At 33.5% G+C, this 19,930-nt stretch overlaps 1 protein-coding gene across 1 annotated transcript; it reads right to left on the bottom strand.

Annotated features, from left to right (window-relative positions):
• Positions 1-54: 54 nt before the first annotated feature.
• LOC127831171 (dorsal-ventral patterning tolloid-like protein 1) lies at positions 55-18,463 on the bottom strand. The gene is made up of 12 exons (XM_052356165.1): positions 18,257-18,463; positions 17,238-17,319; positions 17,004-17,102; positions 16,519-16,679; positions 15,912-16,015; positions 15,614-15,716; positions 15,209-15,406; positions 10,709-10,760; positions 9,555-9,681; positions 8,197-8,324; positions 1,802-1,874; positions 55-189 (listed from the first exon to the last, which is right to left on the bottom strand). The coding sequence occupies exons 1-12, from the start codon at positions 18,393-18,395 to the stop codon at positions 55-57; spliced, it is 1,401 nt and encodes a 466-aa protein (XP_052212125.1). The 5' UTR covers positions 18,396-18,463.
• Positions 18,464-19,930: the final 1,467 nt, after the last annotated feature.

Raw genomic sequence — 19,930 nt, forward strand, 5'->3', positions numbered from 1 at the left:
GTAAAAATCAAACGAAAAGGTCTAAGTATCTTTCTGCATGCATGAATCCATTTATTAATTGTGACTAAAAGATAACTTGCCTTGAAAGCATTCGACCATTGAAAGTGTTATGGTATGTTTCGTAGTCAAATTACCCGCTCTTGCCACACACGTGTATCTTCCTTCAAAGTTTGCATTAAAGTCAGTAATCTACAAAACAAGCATCAATGCATTTATTACAAGAGACAAATGGTTGCAATAAAGCGCTTAACTGAGTTTAATATGCAACACTTTTCATTTATTTGTTGAACTGGTGACCTAGTTTTAATATTTAATAATTAACGTGGCCCATACATAATAAACATTCAGACTAAGTGTAATCGCAATAAAGCGAGAATTGAGGCATATGTTTGTGTGTCTATAAGATTTTCCAAAGATGTAACCTGAGCTTTTTTATCTACACTTGACCCAAGTTTTAACTAAGCCTATATGTTTTCGAATTATTAACTTCATTTATGATTCAAATTTGGTCTGAATATATGAGGATAATTATTTGAAAACAACGTTTTTCTGAGACCTTGTTGTTGACCCCTATTGACATGTAATCGAATTTTGCCTTAACATGGCTAATATTAAAAGCATGTTTGAGATGATGATTTAATCATACATGTGGAATTTAGAGTGGCAATACTATCTGTTTTTTTACATGCTGCATTAGTTTTTATCCAACTTGACCCAAAATCGAACTTCGCCAAATAAATAAACATTCTGATCATGTTTAGTCAAGATTGAGTAATAAAGGTGGCTTCTTGAGTGTTAAAAATATTGTTCTTACATTTGCCTTATGTCCTAGTAGTTGCACCAACTTAAATCATAATCAATTACATCCTAGATAATGTCAAGATAAACAGCGTGACGTGGTGTCTCCACAGATTGCCACCGTTGTATTCTTGCTTGCAGACTCAAAATTTTGTCGACGATCGAGAAAATTAGGAACAGTGTGACCAAGTGTTGTCCAGATAGGTAACGAGAGTAAAATTGACGACGCGCACTCTACGGCAGACAACAAAGGACGCACTGCTACGGACACCGGACAAAATCAAAGACTGATCAAAATAGCTTACCGTGAAAACTTCCTGTCCATTCAGTACATAAAATCCAATTTAATCAATTAATATTGTGATGAATTTCAGTAATTTAAAATTCTAACAAACACATGTTTAACTTCTAGTCTAGTTATAGTATATTTTAGTTGTCATTTCACAAAAACATGACAAAAGAAATGCTATTTATTTTAAAATGTCCTTAAAATAAAATGTTAAATACTTCTAGGATTTTGCTATTGTGGAAATGATTATATTATCATACCACCTTAGCAATGATGACATTTGTTATTAATTGAGTTTTGATAATATGCAGCGTGATAGAATTTAATGAGGCCGCGACACTTAGTGCTTTGAGCACGGCCTCACAATTCAATAGAGCCTTATGAAACCTTAGAAAAGCGAATTATGCTAACAATTATGATAAATAATATTTCTAAGGCTGAATGCCATGCTATTTCAACACATTTTATTGATTAACCTTTTATGACCCAATTCATGTCTGAAGCTTAAGGCTCCCTAGGATGCCTCTTGCTTTTGAGACACAAGCTCACTTTTTCTTTGTTAACAAGACTTTACAATTCAACAAATGTTTAACAAATTCAAGTATTGAATACTGGTTTATGAAAGCAACGAAAAGCAATTACTCCTGCTTTCTTCCCTTCGTTACACTTACATTTTCCCAAAATTATGATTGCATAAAGAAAAAAATCATGTACCAGTAGCAATCCCTCATCATCTCTCAATTTAGTACGGTCTCGGTAATTCCCAATAGCCTCGTTTTTAAAATACCTGAAAATATATAGTGTTATACATTATTTAAAAACGGAGATACTTTTTCAAATTTTACCAAGATCTACCATGTGTTTTGACAAACAAATATGATTTTTAGGAATATAACAGCAGATCACAAATGACAAGGAAAATTTTCATCTTAAATTTACAAAATGGGTAATGGACAAGTACAAGAAACGGAATCATTATTTGTTAACGATGGGGGCGTAAACTTTTGTTCATTTAAAACAGGTATGTAAGCTTACAATGTTGTGTCATACAACGCCGGTGAAACTTTACAACTTTCAATTGCATGTTTGATAATATGACGCTCCTATGCTCTGTTATTACTTTAAATCTAAATGAAAATGGAAAGGAAAAAACATGGCATAACAGTGTATCGATCGAATGTCTTTGCATCGATATCTCAGCATTGGCATCATGGCATTTTCCATTTACTTCTATCACTCACTTAAATAAACAGACACCAATTCGTCTATTCATTAACTGTATAATATGTATGCCACGAATCAATACCGACCTCTACAAACAATTAAGTTATTATGTATGTGTATTTTGTGCTTTGTTAAAGAGGAACTGTTTATTTCAACATATTGATTTGAACAATTTTGTAAGTTTTAGTTGATTATTCTTTGCTATAAAAATACCTTTTTATCGGTTTGCATTACTAACTTTCAGTATTACTACTTTTACAAGCATAAAGATGTTGGTGCTACACAATCTTCGTCTGAAAATTAGCACCCTAGCTTTCCATGCGGTCCGCAGAAATTATTTGACGTTGTACTTTCTGCATATATTCACGTGTGTTCCTGTGCATGTGTGGTTTAATTTTCGATTACGTCACAGATTCAATTATACATGCATTGTAATGATGAAATTAAACGTTTATTAAAAGGCACTGTCGAATTTTTGTATAGGGGTATTTTTAATATTATGGAATAACATTTATTGAAGTTTACAACAGCCGCTCTTTTTGATCTCTCAGAGTTTCTTTTTTTCTAAAGCAAAAGTAATGCATAGTATATGCCTAATTATGCAAGTTGTTGTTATTTTTAAGTAATCCGGATTTTTTCTTTTTTGCAATATATTCCTCAAGACATGTATCCCTGATTTTGAGTGAAAACCATTATTTTATATTAAGTTTTATACTGCCTCTGTCGCAAATATTGACCAAATAAAGCAGGGTCGAATAAATTGTCCTATCTCCGGTCAACAGGAAGTGTATTCCTACGCACGTTGTGACGATTAACATGTTCTAATATTTGACCTTTGAAATTTATTGGGACTCATGAATGTTATCGTTATATTATATATCATACTTTTTTTCTTCTTTAAAATATATTACCGAACCAGCTTTCCGTATTTATCATTTTCATTTACTTGATTACGCAATTTATGACGTATCTAGTGTGACGTCATTTCTAAGACGAAAAATACTATCTAGTTTCTCTCAGGATTTTAGGGACAACAATTTTGACATGGTGGTTTTAACAGTATTTTTTAAATATTTTTAAAGCATCGAACGAATCATAAACGTATTTCGGATTGTGTGTTTGTCATTCATAATGGTTAACTTCGATAGGAATAAAATAATTCGCTACGGCAGGATTACGATTTCGTAAATCGGGTTTTGGGTCAGAGTGGTTAGCATTCGATACAAACGCTATAAAAAATAGTGTGTTTTAAAACACATTTCGATAATAGAGATGGAATAACAGAAAATGGATTTCGATAAAGGGATGGAAGAACAGAAAATGGATGTGTATATCGTGGTAAATTTATAGTTATAATCAATGAATCAAAGTTGTCATTAAGGTAAATAAAATTTAGTTTTTGTTTTGCTGCTGCATTTTTTTCATTTTCTACCAAGAAAAATAACACATTCTCGATTCGTTTGTTATTTCTTCTCATATTTTCAGTAGGAAAGTATTAAAAGGAGCAGTTTAAAGTGGAACTACTATTTACGTGACACAATCGGTAGTCATTCGGTCGTCTGGAATGTTGTGTACATGTAGGCCTTGGAGGCTGGACAAGAATAATTATATTGTTATGTCAATTTATCATTTGTCTTTGATAAAATGTGTCAACGACATGAAGCAGGATAAATAAAATACATGGTTGGTGCCGAGATGGAGAAAGTTTATCCGGTTCGGCCCGAAAAGGAAAAAAAGGGCTCGCTAAAGCTCACCCTATTTCCTTTTTCTAAGCCTCACCGGATAAAATTTCCCCATCTCGGCACCAACCATGTCTTCTCTATATAGTAAACTTTGCGTTTGATGTTGACCAAATCCGGCCCGTAGATCAGCGCGTTGTCTAGTTTTTAAGCCAACCCGTGTATAATCTACAATCAAACGCTTTAATTTTTTAATGTTTACTAATAATGACCGTGAAAATGGCCCAATCCATGTCCTGTTCAATCCCAATCTAGGCCACAGGCGTTTACGTACAGTTTTAACAAATCTCTCGTTATTGAGAGGGCGAACACAAGTTATTTATATTTAGTTACGGTGAAATTTATGGTACCATTAAAGTAGCTCAATTTGTTATAAAAAATAAAGCTGATCTCAGTTTGTCACTTATAATTGACCCTAGCAATGACTTACGCAATGTCAAGAGGGAATAGGAGTGAATGTTTTGAAGCGTGTCCGCAAGTTAAAATATGTTAAAGAAAATGTTTATATTAAAATTTTCCATTTAATTAACTCGTTTTTAACAAAAGGATATGATGCTTATGTACTTAAAAACACGTGCGTGATGGTTTTCGATTTACTTTATCTTTTGTCTCTTAAAATTTGGAATCATTAGTGATATAATGGGTATTTTTCACTGTTTAATTAAATTGTGTCTTTGTGTCGTATGCACTTTATCTTTCGTCTCTTAAAATTTGGAATCATTAGTGATATAATGGGCATTTTTCACTGTTGAATTAAATTGTGTCTTTGTGTCGTATGCACAAATCTGCATGAAAACTATATTTAGATTCACATCGTACATCAAATCATTTCTGTCGTCAAATGTCATAACACCTATATACTGTTTGATTCCAATAATGTCGCTTTAATGGAATTACCATTTTTCTTCATTTGATTCTTAATATTAAATCACCTAAACTTGTTTTATTAGTAGCACAGCCCCATTAATATTTTTATTTACAGTACTGCCCCTGGATTTTGTTCACGTCATTATGTCATTATGGATTTTTGTGACGTCATACGACCGACTTTCCCAGTTGTAATCTACATGCATAGGTCATTGGGTTTATAACGTTCCATTTTATTTATATTTTCTCTCTGATAGGCGTTTCTTGTTTGATTTAATTATTATTATTTTTTTTAGCAGTCACATAAACAATCAAGCAATGTAATATGGAATTTTTACACCCATTATTGCTGCTTCTTCCTGTATTTGCGCGATGATTATCTGAGATATTAACTCCATGACGCTATATTCTCAAATCTTTTCTATAAAGAAGGAATGTAGTTGACAATTGTTAATAGTTTTATTTGATCGTTCGTCAAAAAGTTGTAACTCTGTTACTCTTGTATCTTCAATGCAATTGAGTAATTAAATAGTAATTAAATTGAATGCGTTTTAATTCCCTTTTATTATTGTTTAATTTGAGTTACAATGCTATGACGTTAAATTTTATTTACACTTAAATGTATTATGAATATTGCTGGGCCAAGTGTGAGGTTGAGCGCTCTATAACCAGGTTTAAACCCCCAATGCGTTGCATTGACCGTTCCAAGGCGGTGACCCCAGCTTTATTCTTATTTGCGTTTATGTTGTTTTGTATTGTGCTGTTTTGTACTGTTTCGGCAATCGGTCACTTGCCATAAATAAAGGACCAACTAATTGTTTGTAATAAGATTTCAATACTGCTCCAGCAGCTGGAGTTTCACTTCTTTATTTTGATAGCATATAAAGCTTCATTAAAATGTCCATGTTCGAACAGATTTTACATCTATATAACTGGCATGCAAACTTTTTTTCTAAATGCAAGCAAAAAATCAAATTTCCAACCATCAAAGTTACCAAACTTGGCCTATGAGCATTTCAATATGAGAAATAACTTAAAAACGTTTGACTGAAATCCCTCAAGCCATTTTTTTAACAACTAGCTTCCCAAAATAAACTCTCTAAGGTTCTCGAAAAGGTATCATGAAGTTTCGTTATAAGTGGTCGCTACTTTACAGAAAGCTAAATTTACCAGACCCGGTATATGTTGTTATTCTTATATTTGCTATACATGCTTTCAGTTTGAATTAAATTCCTCAAGCAATTGCCGAGACATTATCTCACCGACAAAACTTTAACCTACATCGGGAGCCGACGCCCACGCCGGGGAGATAAGAATTGCTTACTCTGTATTCGTTAAGTTCAGCTTATAGCCAGATGCCTGTTAGCAACATTTCGAGTTCATTATCAAGAATGCTCATAAATGCAGTACAATTTGCTTGTTTGAGATTGGCCTTTCAATGCGACATTTACATTTTGTAATAATATTGGGTAGGGTACAATTATAAATTGGCGCGACACGCTTTATCTTCATAGTGAACAGTTTTGAATGCAACGTTACAGTTCAGACAAGCTATATAATGGCAACATGGGACATCTGAGAGCTAAAATGACATGTCAAATAGGCAAAACCGCATTTGTATATGGTGAACATGTGTAGTAAGGAATTTGTAATATGCATGAGCGATGATGAATTAGCAGTCTAAACCCTATATGTGACCTTAACCTAAAGCTACACGATGAACAAATCAGTTTTAAAACTATTGTAGGCTAGACAATCAGTTGAACTTGATACTTGATCTTTGAGCTATAGAAATATTTACCTAAAACTACACACGTCTCCACGTGACGAATATAATTCAAAAGTAACATGGTGAAGAATGAAGGCACCGTTGGTATTTTGGTCTAGTATGACCTTTCACATCTATTTGGCATTGACCTTCAGGAAGGAAACGGGTTTTAAATGCGACACCCCGTCTCCTCCCTGTCAACTTTTGTAATTAGTTATTTAAAATTGAATGACGAATGACGCAGTTACAGCTCATATGAATCATACACAATCGATCGTTGTGACCTAAACGTTTCGCAATTGGACTCGACGAAAAATGACAAGAGGAGTTGAGTAAATAGACTTACTTCTTATGAAATTCTTAATGCCTCCCTTTGTTTTTGGGGGAGGGGGCAAACAAAATGAAGCCATTGTGCCAACAAAAGATGTTTGTGAAACATGTATGCCCCCAATACACAACTTGCAAATATTGCAATTGGTAATTTTGTATGCCCTGTAAAATTTACGTATGACTTTAAAATCGATTGCGGGTAATTTGTCCCTCAAAACAAACCAACATTTTAGTTTAAACGATCCTACATGTTTTCAAGATAATGCATACGAGCCCCTTTCAAATTGACCTTCGACCTGTTTAAATCCAAGTTAAAAGTCGTCTTCCGTTCCTCTTCAGTTACACACATGATCGTAAGTGAAAACTTTTCTATGTATAATGCAGACACTAAATTTATATTACACGCTCTTATTTAGCTTCCTGTCCTCAAAATCATTAGGAGTTTTTCTTTCCTCCAAGTAACCAGCATTGCAGGTAACCAGCATTGCAAATAAAATGTTTGTCAAAGCGTTCTATTAATATTGTGTAGAAACTAATTTTAATACACAACCCATTTGACATAAACTTTGACGTGTTGACCTGAAAATCAATACACGTCAGTCATTCGAAAAAAATACACCTTTGCCAAAACGATATATAACCCACAGTATACATATAATCTTGAATTGAATCGTTATTAGTAATGACAAACGGTCAAAACGAAAAATCATAGTAAACGATTTTGAATCGGTCTATTCAGATTGTCGTAATAATGCCCGAATATACTTTAAAAGAATATCGCAATCAGCCGAAATCCGAAATTAATGCGGAAATTTATAACGGTACACAACCTTAATAAAATCCAACCTCCGCGCAGAGATTTGACTTGAACCAGCATAGCTGGATCAAATCCCTGCCTTTATAACCAACCTAGCGATGGTAGCCGAGCCACGTGGTAAATAATTTTCCTGTTGTTGTTTTTACTTTTTTATAATTTATGTAATTTATTTTTTATTATAAACCTCAAATTATACACTATTTTCAAAATATAAAAGAAAATGATACTACTTTTCATAATATAATACTAAAAGAATCCTACCAAATCTGGTACGATTTTCTTGTGATGGCAGAGATTGTATGTGAGAGCATGGAACGACAAATCTGCGTGACGATTGAATACAATCAAGAATCATTTGACTCACCAAGAGTAGACAACTTGTTCTCTTGAAGCCGGGTTCTCCACTCTACACAAGCTCACCGACTGTCCGCCTGTTTTGACAATTCTGCTTTGTGGCACTTCTATGAATTTCAGGTGACCCACAGTGGGGCCCTATTATATATTGATAACTGGTTATGTTGACAAACTGTATGCAAAATGTGTTTGCACCTGTCTTGATTTTCAAGAACCAAAGCTGATTAAGATAATTGATGTAAAGGTACATCGCAATAAATTTGTTATGTTATTTAAAAATTTGACAAAAACGAAATGATCTTTTATCTTGCATCTTAATTTTTTAGTTTTGTAAACTGTGACCTCCGGAACGTGGTAAGAGTTTACCTAATTATAATTATGTTAACAACAATTCCATAGGACGACAATATGCAGTTAAATACCAAATAGGAAAGGTAAAGTGAAGAAGATTGTGATAGTCGCCAAATTACATAAGAATATAAACACAATGAAGTCCACATAGGGTTGGTAAATTATACCTCTGAGGCATAATTGATATTTTTAAGGACAACACTATCGAATTTTAAAGGGGCCGTCCAACAGATAAAGCGTCGTATCGACGCGATTCGATATTTTGGGACACTACGAGGATTGCTTATATAGCTAATCAATACATCCGCTTTGAATGTGAGCGTGGATGGTCGAGTGGTTTAAGCGGGAGGCTTTTTACTCCAGGAATCCAGGGGTCAGTGGTTCGAGCCCTGTTGAGGGTTACTTTTTTCCCTTTTTTTAAATTGTATTCTTGTTTTTTACTGGAGAGTTTTAGTTCAAAAGTTCAAATATATCAATATAAAGCTTTTAAATCATTTAATGACAAGCTTCAATACATGCAAAAATCTGTTGGATGGCCCATTTCATGGAAATACTTTAGGCCCTGCGGTTTCAAAAATGATGCTTAATCAAACTTCTCAGTTTCGACGACATTCACGTGCAGCAAATCGTTAGTATAAGAATATATTTGAAAGAGATCTGTGCTGCAAATATTATCGTTAATGCCGAACGGTTGTTAATGTAACACCGCACCAATGCACACACTAACATACATTGACCCACTTGCGATGACATAAGCTCACAATTTTGGGTTCAGCTGATCTATTAAATGAAATTGGTCCATCTTGGAACAGACCTTTCAGGCAAAATTTAATAATATATTTCCCAGTTTTATACAAATATTAACTTTAATAGTTATGATACAGAAAATACCTTTGATGAGTAGGGCCCAGGTATTAACTATGATAAGTAAAAAGATGTCTGTACCTAATGATCGGGTGTGTCTACAAAAAATAGGAAAAGCAAAAAACATGCAAGCGTATGTGAACACATACTTACCGCCGTTTCATTGCAGAATTTCCCAGTGAACCCACCGAAACAGAAACACTGATCACCTCTTTTGGTGTCCACACACGTGGCTCCATTCTCACAGAGATCAACACCACACTGAGACCCATAAATGCACCTGTGTGTTAAATAAGTCACTTTGTAAAATAACTCACTATGATATACACTAACAACATTTATTTTTTACATTTAAGGCAGATGGGACATTGACTGCCAATAGAATAAAGCAAATGTAGATTCTTTAGGTAATGCAAACTAACAACAACTGTTTAATATATAAAAGAAATATGTTTGAGATTTAAATGTACAAACATCAATGAGAAGTCTAAACAAGTTAAAGACATGTTAACCTAACTTATTTTCTAGAACGGAACATATTTATAGCATGTTTAATGGTTGTGTATGATAACATAAGAAATAAATAACTATTTTATTAAGCCTTTAGAAACGACACTGTCAAAGCAATTTTAATAGCGACATTCAGGGATTGGAATGTAGGTATGTTCGTAACGAAATTATCTGCGCGTCATGTTTTCCACAAACTATATGGTTTATGCTTTATTGTAAAAAATGGATTTTATTGATAATGTTTTTTTTTCCAGATAAGTGAGAAAAACAGATTAAAAAACATTGATCGAGCATACATTCCCTTTTATTATTGTATACTCACCACACATTGGAACTGTATTCCAAGTATGTGAATTTATTCTATATGGCGATTTAAAAGATACCAACAACCCCGAACTTAAATAAGGTCATGCACAGAAATAAACACTGGGGTTTAAAAAATGGACATCATATCTGGAAAGTTTCGTGAAGATTTGGTGAATGAGTAAAGATAACTGAAACGGCGAATTTCGAATCTATATATATATATTATAAACACATGGCAATACATCTAAACTGCCGAGTTCGATTTTGATGGTTATCGAAATTTACATCCAGTTTGTGTCAACACACATTTGCAGAAAGTTTGGTGAAGATTCGATGAAAATTGGCAGACTCAAAAAGTGGAGGCCGTCCACCCATCCGCCCATACCCCCATTATAAAAGAGGTTCCAATAACATACGTCCCATTCTTTAAATATCATATACATATGAGAAAAATAGTTGATCCCATTTATTAAATTTCATAATTTACTTACATCTTTTCAAAGCCCTGTAGAACACAGACTTCTTGCTTGTTGCATCCGCAATCTTAAATGTCAAAACATGAACTTGTATTATTGAAAATACATATCTGTATAACATCCTTAGCTGCAGTTATCATCCACATAGCTTTCATTTGAACTATATAAGCAGTTTATGAAAAAAATATTTAAGAAAAACTATAAGAGAATCTTATTATATTTTATATTATACACACTTTAACAAAAGTGTGCCAATCTATTTAGACTTAAACTGCTTTCGTCTATTGTATTGTCTTATTTCCACGTATTTAACATGTAGAGGGTCTTGCAATGGTTACTGTTGTTTTCCGTTAATGTAATGAACTACACTCATCTCAGTTGGTGAATGTGTATATAATGAGTGATCGAACCAGAGTGAGGGAGTTAAAAAATCAATATTTAAACAAGAGAACATGACAATTGAGAGAGATAGTGAGAGAGTGAGAGAGTGAGTCAGTGAGTCAGTGAGTCAGTGAGTATATATATATATATATATTTGAATATATATTTTATTCAAACTGTGGTGCTGTTTAACATAGTCCGTCCATTTTTCCCTAACATTTAGTTGCTTAGTTTGTTTATCAAACAACAAGTCATTTTGATTTTAATGAAGTATAATTGATTTACAAACAAGCTTCTCGAGCGTTTTGCACACAATGGATTTAAGGCTTACTCGATTATAATTGCTTACTTGAGAAAGAGTTTCTTTTTTTAAATAAAGGGGTGATTCAAGCCTCTTTCCATGTAGTCGGAACTATACCAGACGATACAGATTTGGTAAACATTTATATAAATGGTTTGACAAACACATCAGCAATTCCCTTGAGCAAAACTTGTTTCATATTTCCGGCACCATATATTTGTTTTCATCAAGTTCATACAGCAATCTTTTTTCTTCAGATATAAGTACATCTGTAAGGTAATTTAATACTTCATTGTCAGTAGCATCAGGTACTGTTTCTTGGTTCTTAGTTACAAACACAGTTCAAAACAATTATAAAACATTCCCGCTTCCTCAATATTTGATTTGATAAATTAACTATTTCTGCTTTTAGGTTAAGAATCCATCTACAAATTTTGGTTTACTCTTAACATATCTCCAAAACTGTTTAGGTTCATTTTTAATTTTCTGTGATATGTTTCGCTTCTTTAATAGTCTTTCTTTTTATTCTTGACCCATTCATTTGTTCTGCTTCTGGCCTGTTAATACTTTTCGAAATCGCCCATTCTCTTTGCGGCTAGGTATTTATTCCAAGCATGCCGTTTTCTTTTATTATGTAATAATGTTTCATCAGTCATTCACACGGGTTTTGGCTTGCAGCCCTTTTAAGTTAGCTTTAAGGGACGTGTTTAGGGACACAATCCTAATCATTAACAGCCCACAATTCTTCTGCACTAAATCCCTAAAATTCACACAAGTCCAGGCGATGCCTTCCACTCCGAAGTAAATCTCATTAAGTCCTACTTCGTGTACAAATGTCTTTCATTACCACCTCAAAGCTTGGTTAAGTAGCTCATCAATTCAGTTTTGAAGTTGATAAGCATTTGTACGAATACACTTACACATTGTTTATACATTTATTTATTTAATAATCATTTTCTGTATTTCCATTTAAAGTTTGTTCTTGGTCGATCGATGGATGTTCAGTTATCTCACTGGTCCTCTGACTATAACAGTTCGTGGTTCTGCTTAATTCAGAATTGTAACACACCACACTGACTAAACATCTTCTATGTCTTGGCTAGACTTTGATAACCCGTTTTTAATAAACAATTTAAGAAAGAACATGGTTAAAACTTTAAACTGGAACATTAACGCTATTTACAATGTTTAAATGTTAGTAATTTAGATAACATTGACTACCAGGCTCAGACGTGCTCATTTCGCCTCCTTCTACACTGGCACATGACTTTCTCTCAATGATTTCCTACTATACATTCTCTCGATGATTTCCTACTCTCCTACTATACAAAGTGTAAGTCTTTAGTTTTTCCTCTATTGGCGCCTCTATAGTTTTGATTCTAGGGCTTCATATTCTTCATCCTTTCCTCTTGAGTTAGGTTCGGTGTTATAAAAATCCTGCTCCATTCATGGTCATAATCCTCTCCTCTCCTATTTTAGACCTGAAAAATTTGATCCAATCACATTGCATTTACGCTCTTCGCTCTTCTATAATCCAAAATAGCCTTTTCTGCATGCTTTTCAAAAACTCCTTGAAGCGATTTATTACGATCCACAACCGATTCCTCACATGTCTGGACTCTTTGTTGTTGCAAGTTAAAATACTTATAAAGTTCTGCTAATTTAGGCAAAACTCCTACGCACGCGCCACAGTTAAATGATTGTTTTTTACATTTGAATCACCCTTTAAAATATTCATTTAAACCTCGCACTTTGCACAATTTTGTTGTTCACAATCAACATCATCTTGAATTTATTCAAAACAATCCAAGCCAAATGTAGTGAACACTTAATTAATCACTGCGACCAATGCACATCATAATAAACACAATAAGCAAAAGGATTTTGATTGATTTATAAATGAATGGTTAGCCATTATTATGTCCATGTTTTTCCATCCCACCATTGGAAACGGACGATCGCTCATATTAAAATTTAAGTGATTTAACATTACTTATTTATAATAATACGACTATAAGTTACTTTAAAACACTATTCGTGGTCGTAAAATGTACATATGCGTTGTTATTTGCGTATAGCTCGCCATTCCTAAAAGAACAAATTTATATGTGGCATCATTTTCGGATATTTTTCCCCGAAATATTTCGTCGCTGTCATAAATGCAAATTTATCAGAGAAATGTAAGAGTGAAGTATATTTGTAATTTATAAATGCAGATTCTTTTGTGTTTCTATATATGCTCTTTTTATGTTATTGTTAGTCAATATGTATTATCATGGAATATTTCCCGCTACAGAACTATCTTTAGGATTTGGGACTCCTAAATGCATGTGAATGGTTGTTGTTATCCTACGTTTGTTATTATTGGATTGCCAAATTCTAAAGTCTTGTTCCTAAGCTATAAGCAACTGATAAAAAAACCTTTATATATCTGTGATGATCTGTTTTGGTCTGAAGTGATTACAATTGACATTGCTTGTACGATCGCTTTATCTCAACATGTAGTTTGATTCATTAAGTATTGGTTGACGTCAACCCATATGGCTTAATTCACTATTCCTTATATGGAAATCTTGCAATAAGTTTTAGTGTACATCAACGCACAAGATCGTACTTGTTGTTATTTTGCTTGCCAAAAATTAAGAGTTTCATCAAGAAATTCTGAGAGCTTTATTGGCATTATTTCAAGTATTAAACTGTTGAATTATGTTTTGTGTGTTTGTTTAATAACTAACATATGTGAAATGACTAAATATCGCAGCTGTGTTTTTGAAATTATTGGAAGTGCTATCCTTACACGGGCACAAATGACGATGCATAAATACACGGTCTACCGTTACTGAAAGAGAGGTACATTACATTACGTATTATTGTGTTAAGGATATGACCCGAACAAATGTTACACATAAACATTACACAACTGGCAATCATTGTGAAAAGAGGGAAGCAATAGCTATGTATGCACTTCTCTTCCGCGAAAGCTTCCTATAAATGACGTTTCAAGTTGAAACTTCTTTTTTCAAGATATGTCAAGGGAATATTAATCTGTTAAAAATTAAAAAGGACTAATTTTAAAATACTGAAAGCAAGACTTATAGTTCTTGAGCACTGCAACCTCATTCAGATCTATCTCCACGAAGTTTTCAAAATATTCCCAGAAATAAATAAGGTATATAATTACCTTCTGGACAAATATGGAAGCAATAATTGGCTCTGTTTCACTATTAAAGCCGGAATTGAAATCTGTATATCGACCTTATTTTCAGACGATACCTCGAATCTTTTATGAGATATGCTCCAGACAAAATTAAAATAAAATAATCAGGGTCATCCGTCGAACATGCAATATTAAATCTAATCATATAATATTTTTATAATTGCCATTACTATTGTCAAATATTTTCATTTTCAAACATTCTGATTCATTAATTATCGCATTTCCTAGCTCTGTTATGACTCAATTTGTCCCGCACTCCCTTTTATGTGTTTATATGACCAACACAAACAAGTGCTGTGCCACTGCAATTAAGCGAGTTCTTAAAAGAGAGAAGATATTTTTTAAGTCAAGTGTGTTTCTGTTTTATTTCTTAAGATTGTTGCAACAGATTGAAGTTGGTTTAAACTATGGATAATCATGGATACCCATGTAATGTAAGTACATTGCCTGAAGGCTGTTCATGCATAGCATTAATCTTAAAATGGACACTTGCTACTTTCAAAATGTTCTACAGAGCTATGGTACTTCTACATGTTCTCCAGTAAATATAATATGCTAATACTTAATGCTTTAAGAAAAAATACCGTTTGTTTCATACACAAGGTCAAACACATACCGTTATCTCCTTCGACGAATGGTGGTGGAGGAGAATATATCCCCGGTTCTGTCGTGCAGGTTACGACGGAATATGTAAAATAGAAACGGGTAGCCTTGGTGCTCCCCTGGTTATGGTACTCAATAAAGAGGTGCTTAGCACATACTGACTCTTTCAGTAATGGCTTCCCACTGGAGATCTTCCAAAGATGCTCGCCATCTGTGCGTTACGGCATTTTATAAAAGATAAGGTTGATTAACAGGCACTATAAAGGTTATATACAAAGCTCACTATAAACGGTAAGTAAGGGTGCAGAAGAACAGACAAATATTGGAAACATTACAACACATATGAAACAATTAAACACGCTATTAACTAAATATTTGTTTCTGTTAAACATGTAATTAAATGAACTATACAGCTTACGTGTGCTTACACCGTCCCGAATTACAATACGTTTTTCATCATTTGATGTTGACCCAAAATAAATGAACTTCAATTTAATTTGAACCGTTAAACCTTCGGGCGCCTGAAGAGAAAGTCATTGAACGAATAGTAAACACGAGAAGTTACGTAGTTACGTAAGTAAACAAAAGTAATGCATAGTTATAAAAGTAGCTATATACATTTAACAGTTATGCATAATAATAAGAGTAGTTACATTATACATTATTAAACCAAAAAAGGTATATAAGTTCTTCTATTTGGTAACCGAGTTATTTACCTCCAAAGAATAAAAGCAGTTCCCCGGATTATCATAATTCCATATGTCGCCGTCTTGACCCTGAATTGCCAGAATCGTGCTGTTGCATTTCCCTTCTGGTGAATCTATCATCAAACACAATCGTGTATCAAGTGATGGTATGATATATTTAATAATACAAGTTAAAATTGTTTGCGAGGAACTCCTACATGGCTACTTTTATGAATGTTTGCTGTCTTGTAAGAGCAGTGGTTAGAAAACCATTTGAGACAATCTGTTCAAAAATATGTGTTTTAAAATCTGTTTTAAAATTTCCAGGTATATGATAATGTGACTCTCCAGACAAGTTTGGACGGACAAAATTAAAGTATGAATGAACGGAAGGTCCATTACTTAACGCATCACACTTTGTGGGGCATAGAAAATAACGCTTCAACGTACGCTACGCATATAACACCACGTTCGTTTTGATTGTTTGATTTTGGTCAAAATATTCACCATAAACGTTTGAAAATAAAACGTTTATTCCGTAATATCTTATGTCAAAGCATTTTTAACCACAATTCCGAATATATCATGGATTTATGTTTGGGTATATACGTTATATATCTTATTTATGCTGACTCACTCGGAACGGTAATCAAATTGAATTTGAATCCTTTGCCGCTGACATCGTCGTCAGATACGAATGTCACAGTGAGGTCGTTGCTCGTGGAAACGTAGACCAAGTGCTCCTTGTCGCAAAATGTGTTATTCCGGGACCCATCCACTACCAGAACATAATCATACCTGAAAAATATCAATTTTACCAAATCTAAGAATTGATAAGTATAATCAAGTAATATCATTGATAAGTACATAATAAAACATAACATTATTCTAAACAATTTTAGTCAATTCAATTTTCAGTAAATACACAATAGTACTTTCAGTTAACACATAATATAGTTTCTAGTCAATAGAATTTCGTACCTGTGTTTACACAAGATTTTGTTTTAATTAATGGTTAAACTCGCAACAAGAGACGCCCTTTTTTCAAAAAAGTGGGTACAGTATATAAATCCACCACAACCCGCAATTTTGTAATTATAATGTTTTATCAATATTACTCACTGACAGTTAGAACTAGCTTCCAGGTCGAAGTATTCCGAATTTATGACCACGTGATGCCCATCTGGTACTTTGATCTTCCACTTGATCTCTTTATTAGCTCTAAGTAAAGTTAGACACACAAATAAAATTATTCAGAATAGAACGTCAAATAGAAATATCATAACAATTGTTTGCTTTATTCCTCAAAATCCACCGAAAATTTTGTAATTAATAGGATGTTTTTATATGACTTACTCGTACAGTTCTTTCCCATTGAGATCTTTTGTAGGGAGCTGAATAACACCTCTATCTGCGCGAAACTCTACGTCGAAGCTTGCTGAATGGAAACAAACGACATGTACCCATAAGTTAAAAAACAGACACCAATGAAATACAAATGAAATACAAAACATACCCATCGCATTTAAACCATGAAGGTTTGCATACAAAAGTAACAATGTGTAATGTGTCGCATATGCGAACGCAAGGAAATATTATTTCGAACATGTAAAAAATTTAGCAGGTGCTGATATAGTATTAAAGATTTTGGGGGTATAATATTTAACTAAAAACAAGGTTACAAAAACCCACATCAAACTGCACAATAAAGGTAAAGTAACGTTTAATTTGAACATCCACCCTTTCAGCAAAGTCTTAGTACTGTGTACGTCTGCACGATATACAGTTTACTTCATTTGTGTGAGTCACCAGAAACTTATGATAGTTGACAGTTTTTCATCTTAGGCAAGAAAACATTTTATCGTTATTTTTTTATATTATTTACAGCAAGTTTTACGAAAATATGTACTTATCGTAATTGACCAATTAAGTGACATTAACACATTACATATACATGTGTATACTAGTAGCTAATCGTAAATTGAATTCAAGTGATTGGAAAAAGTAGAACTTAGACAAACATCTTTTTTTGGAGGGTGGAGCACGAAATTTCCCCCTCTAAATCCGCCAATCAGAAGTAAGAACACAATAACTACTACAATTTTATCCATATAATTATAATTATAATTGATAATTTTGAATAGAAGACACGTATATACTTAGAAAAAATACAGAGGCATTAAGGCGCAATAATGTTCAATGAAAAAAGTTAAGTGAATTTCGTGAGCGCTTTGTTTACCAAATTGTTATTTTCAAGAATTATATTGCTGTAAAAGTATTCATAAGCTAGAATTTATATCGTCTGGCGTGCGATTCGTCGAAAATATGACTGTATCGAAAAGTAGAATGTTTACCAGGTTCACAAATATAATTACCTTGTCTCCGAAGACGAGTCTTAGCAACAGTTTTAGCCGCCTTGACAACCAGAGGAGATGCATGGTATGTTCCGACGAAAAATGCGACGAAATGGAATACCATCAACATTTGTAAACTGAACTTCAAATCCATTATCATCAACGGATATTAACACAGAGAGAGTTATTTAAATGTGTTCATTTCAAACAACTGTTTCAATAACATGTTTTATGCTCACACTTGCAATCTAAAAAATCACCAGCTGGTGCAGCGACCTTATTACAACATTTTGTGCAAGCTCACTTATAAATCCACTTAATTATTTTCCACATCAGCAGTGAGTATCAAGTGTTTTGCTAAAGACGTAAAGAATTGCATCCTTTAGTTATTGGATACACTTAAAGAATGGTTAAAATAGAGCAACTTTGTGCAAAATCTGTATACATGTAAACTTTATATTATATGATATGATAATACGTATGTTCTCAAACTTTTATATGTGTTAAGTTAAAAAAAAGTAATGATTTAGTGATGACATACATGAGCTCAAACTTTAATTAAACAAATATGTAAGGATAAAGTTTTTCTAAGCTTTATCACCATTAATGCTTTTAAATTATCTGCGTGCCTGAAAATAAAGATGGCATGAAATCCGACGTAAGACACTAGCCATGTTTTTACGTAAATTAAACGCAAAACGTTTCCACTGCTCACAAACGTCTCTCCATTCAAGATTATTCCACAGTATGTATCGTCGAGGGCTTGGGGTCTGTGAAATAAGCATAACAGTAAAGCGAACTTCTCAGTTAAACGATCTTCACGATTTACGGTCAACTTAGCAGAGCCGTTAAAAATATTAAAACACCATTAGATGGCAGTGCTTTCAGACAAATGTTAACACAATTTGAACGTGTATTTATAAAATGATTAACGTATTATGTAGATGCGCTTAGAGAAACCATTTACACTAACATACCACAAGGAGACTTATAACCATGCTTATTCAGTTCAATGTTCGACATAAACATTCAGATGATTCTGTGGTTTACAGAGACATTTGCATCAGACTGTTCATGAGACAATGGGCAGCATTGCGTTCCGATGTAGATGTTTAGCTAATCAAGCCCGCATTTATCTGAGTGTTTTATTTAGAATCTCTTAAATTGCGCAGTACCCACGTGATAATGTGCTGCAGTTTTTCATCACCACAACAAAGTGTTTTTCCTAAAATGGGTCGTGCACATCACTTACCGATGCTGCATGATTAGACTTACACTTCACATTTGTTGACAATGAAGTGAAAACCAGTTTACTTGATGAACAATATTATTTTTATGTTGCACAATTTCCTTTAATGGATGATATTATTCCTACAGACCTTCGTATAGGATACATATATTTGACAATTAATTTGATACGTTATGGTTAGTTTCTGACTTAAAGATTTGGAAGACCGTAATATAAGACTGACTGCTATCAGACTTACATACATTTACAATGGAACTGACTGATAGCAGACTTACAAACACTAAATAAGGAACTTACTGATTTCAGACTTACATACATTTACTATGGAACTGACTGATATCAGACTTACAGACACTGACTAAGGAACTGGCTGATATCAGAATTGCAGACACCGACTAAGGAACTGACTGATATCAGACTCACAGACACTGACTGAGGAACTGACT

Source organism: Dreissena polymorpha, chromosome 5 (genome assembly GCF_020536995.1).
Source record: "Dreissena polymorpha isolate Duluth1 chromosome 5, UMN_Dpol_1.0, whole genome shotgun sequence".
Taxonomy (NCBI): Eukaryota; Metazoa; Mollusca; class Bivalvia; order Myida; family Dreissenidae; genus Dreissena; species Dreissena polymorpha.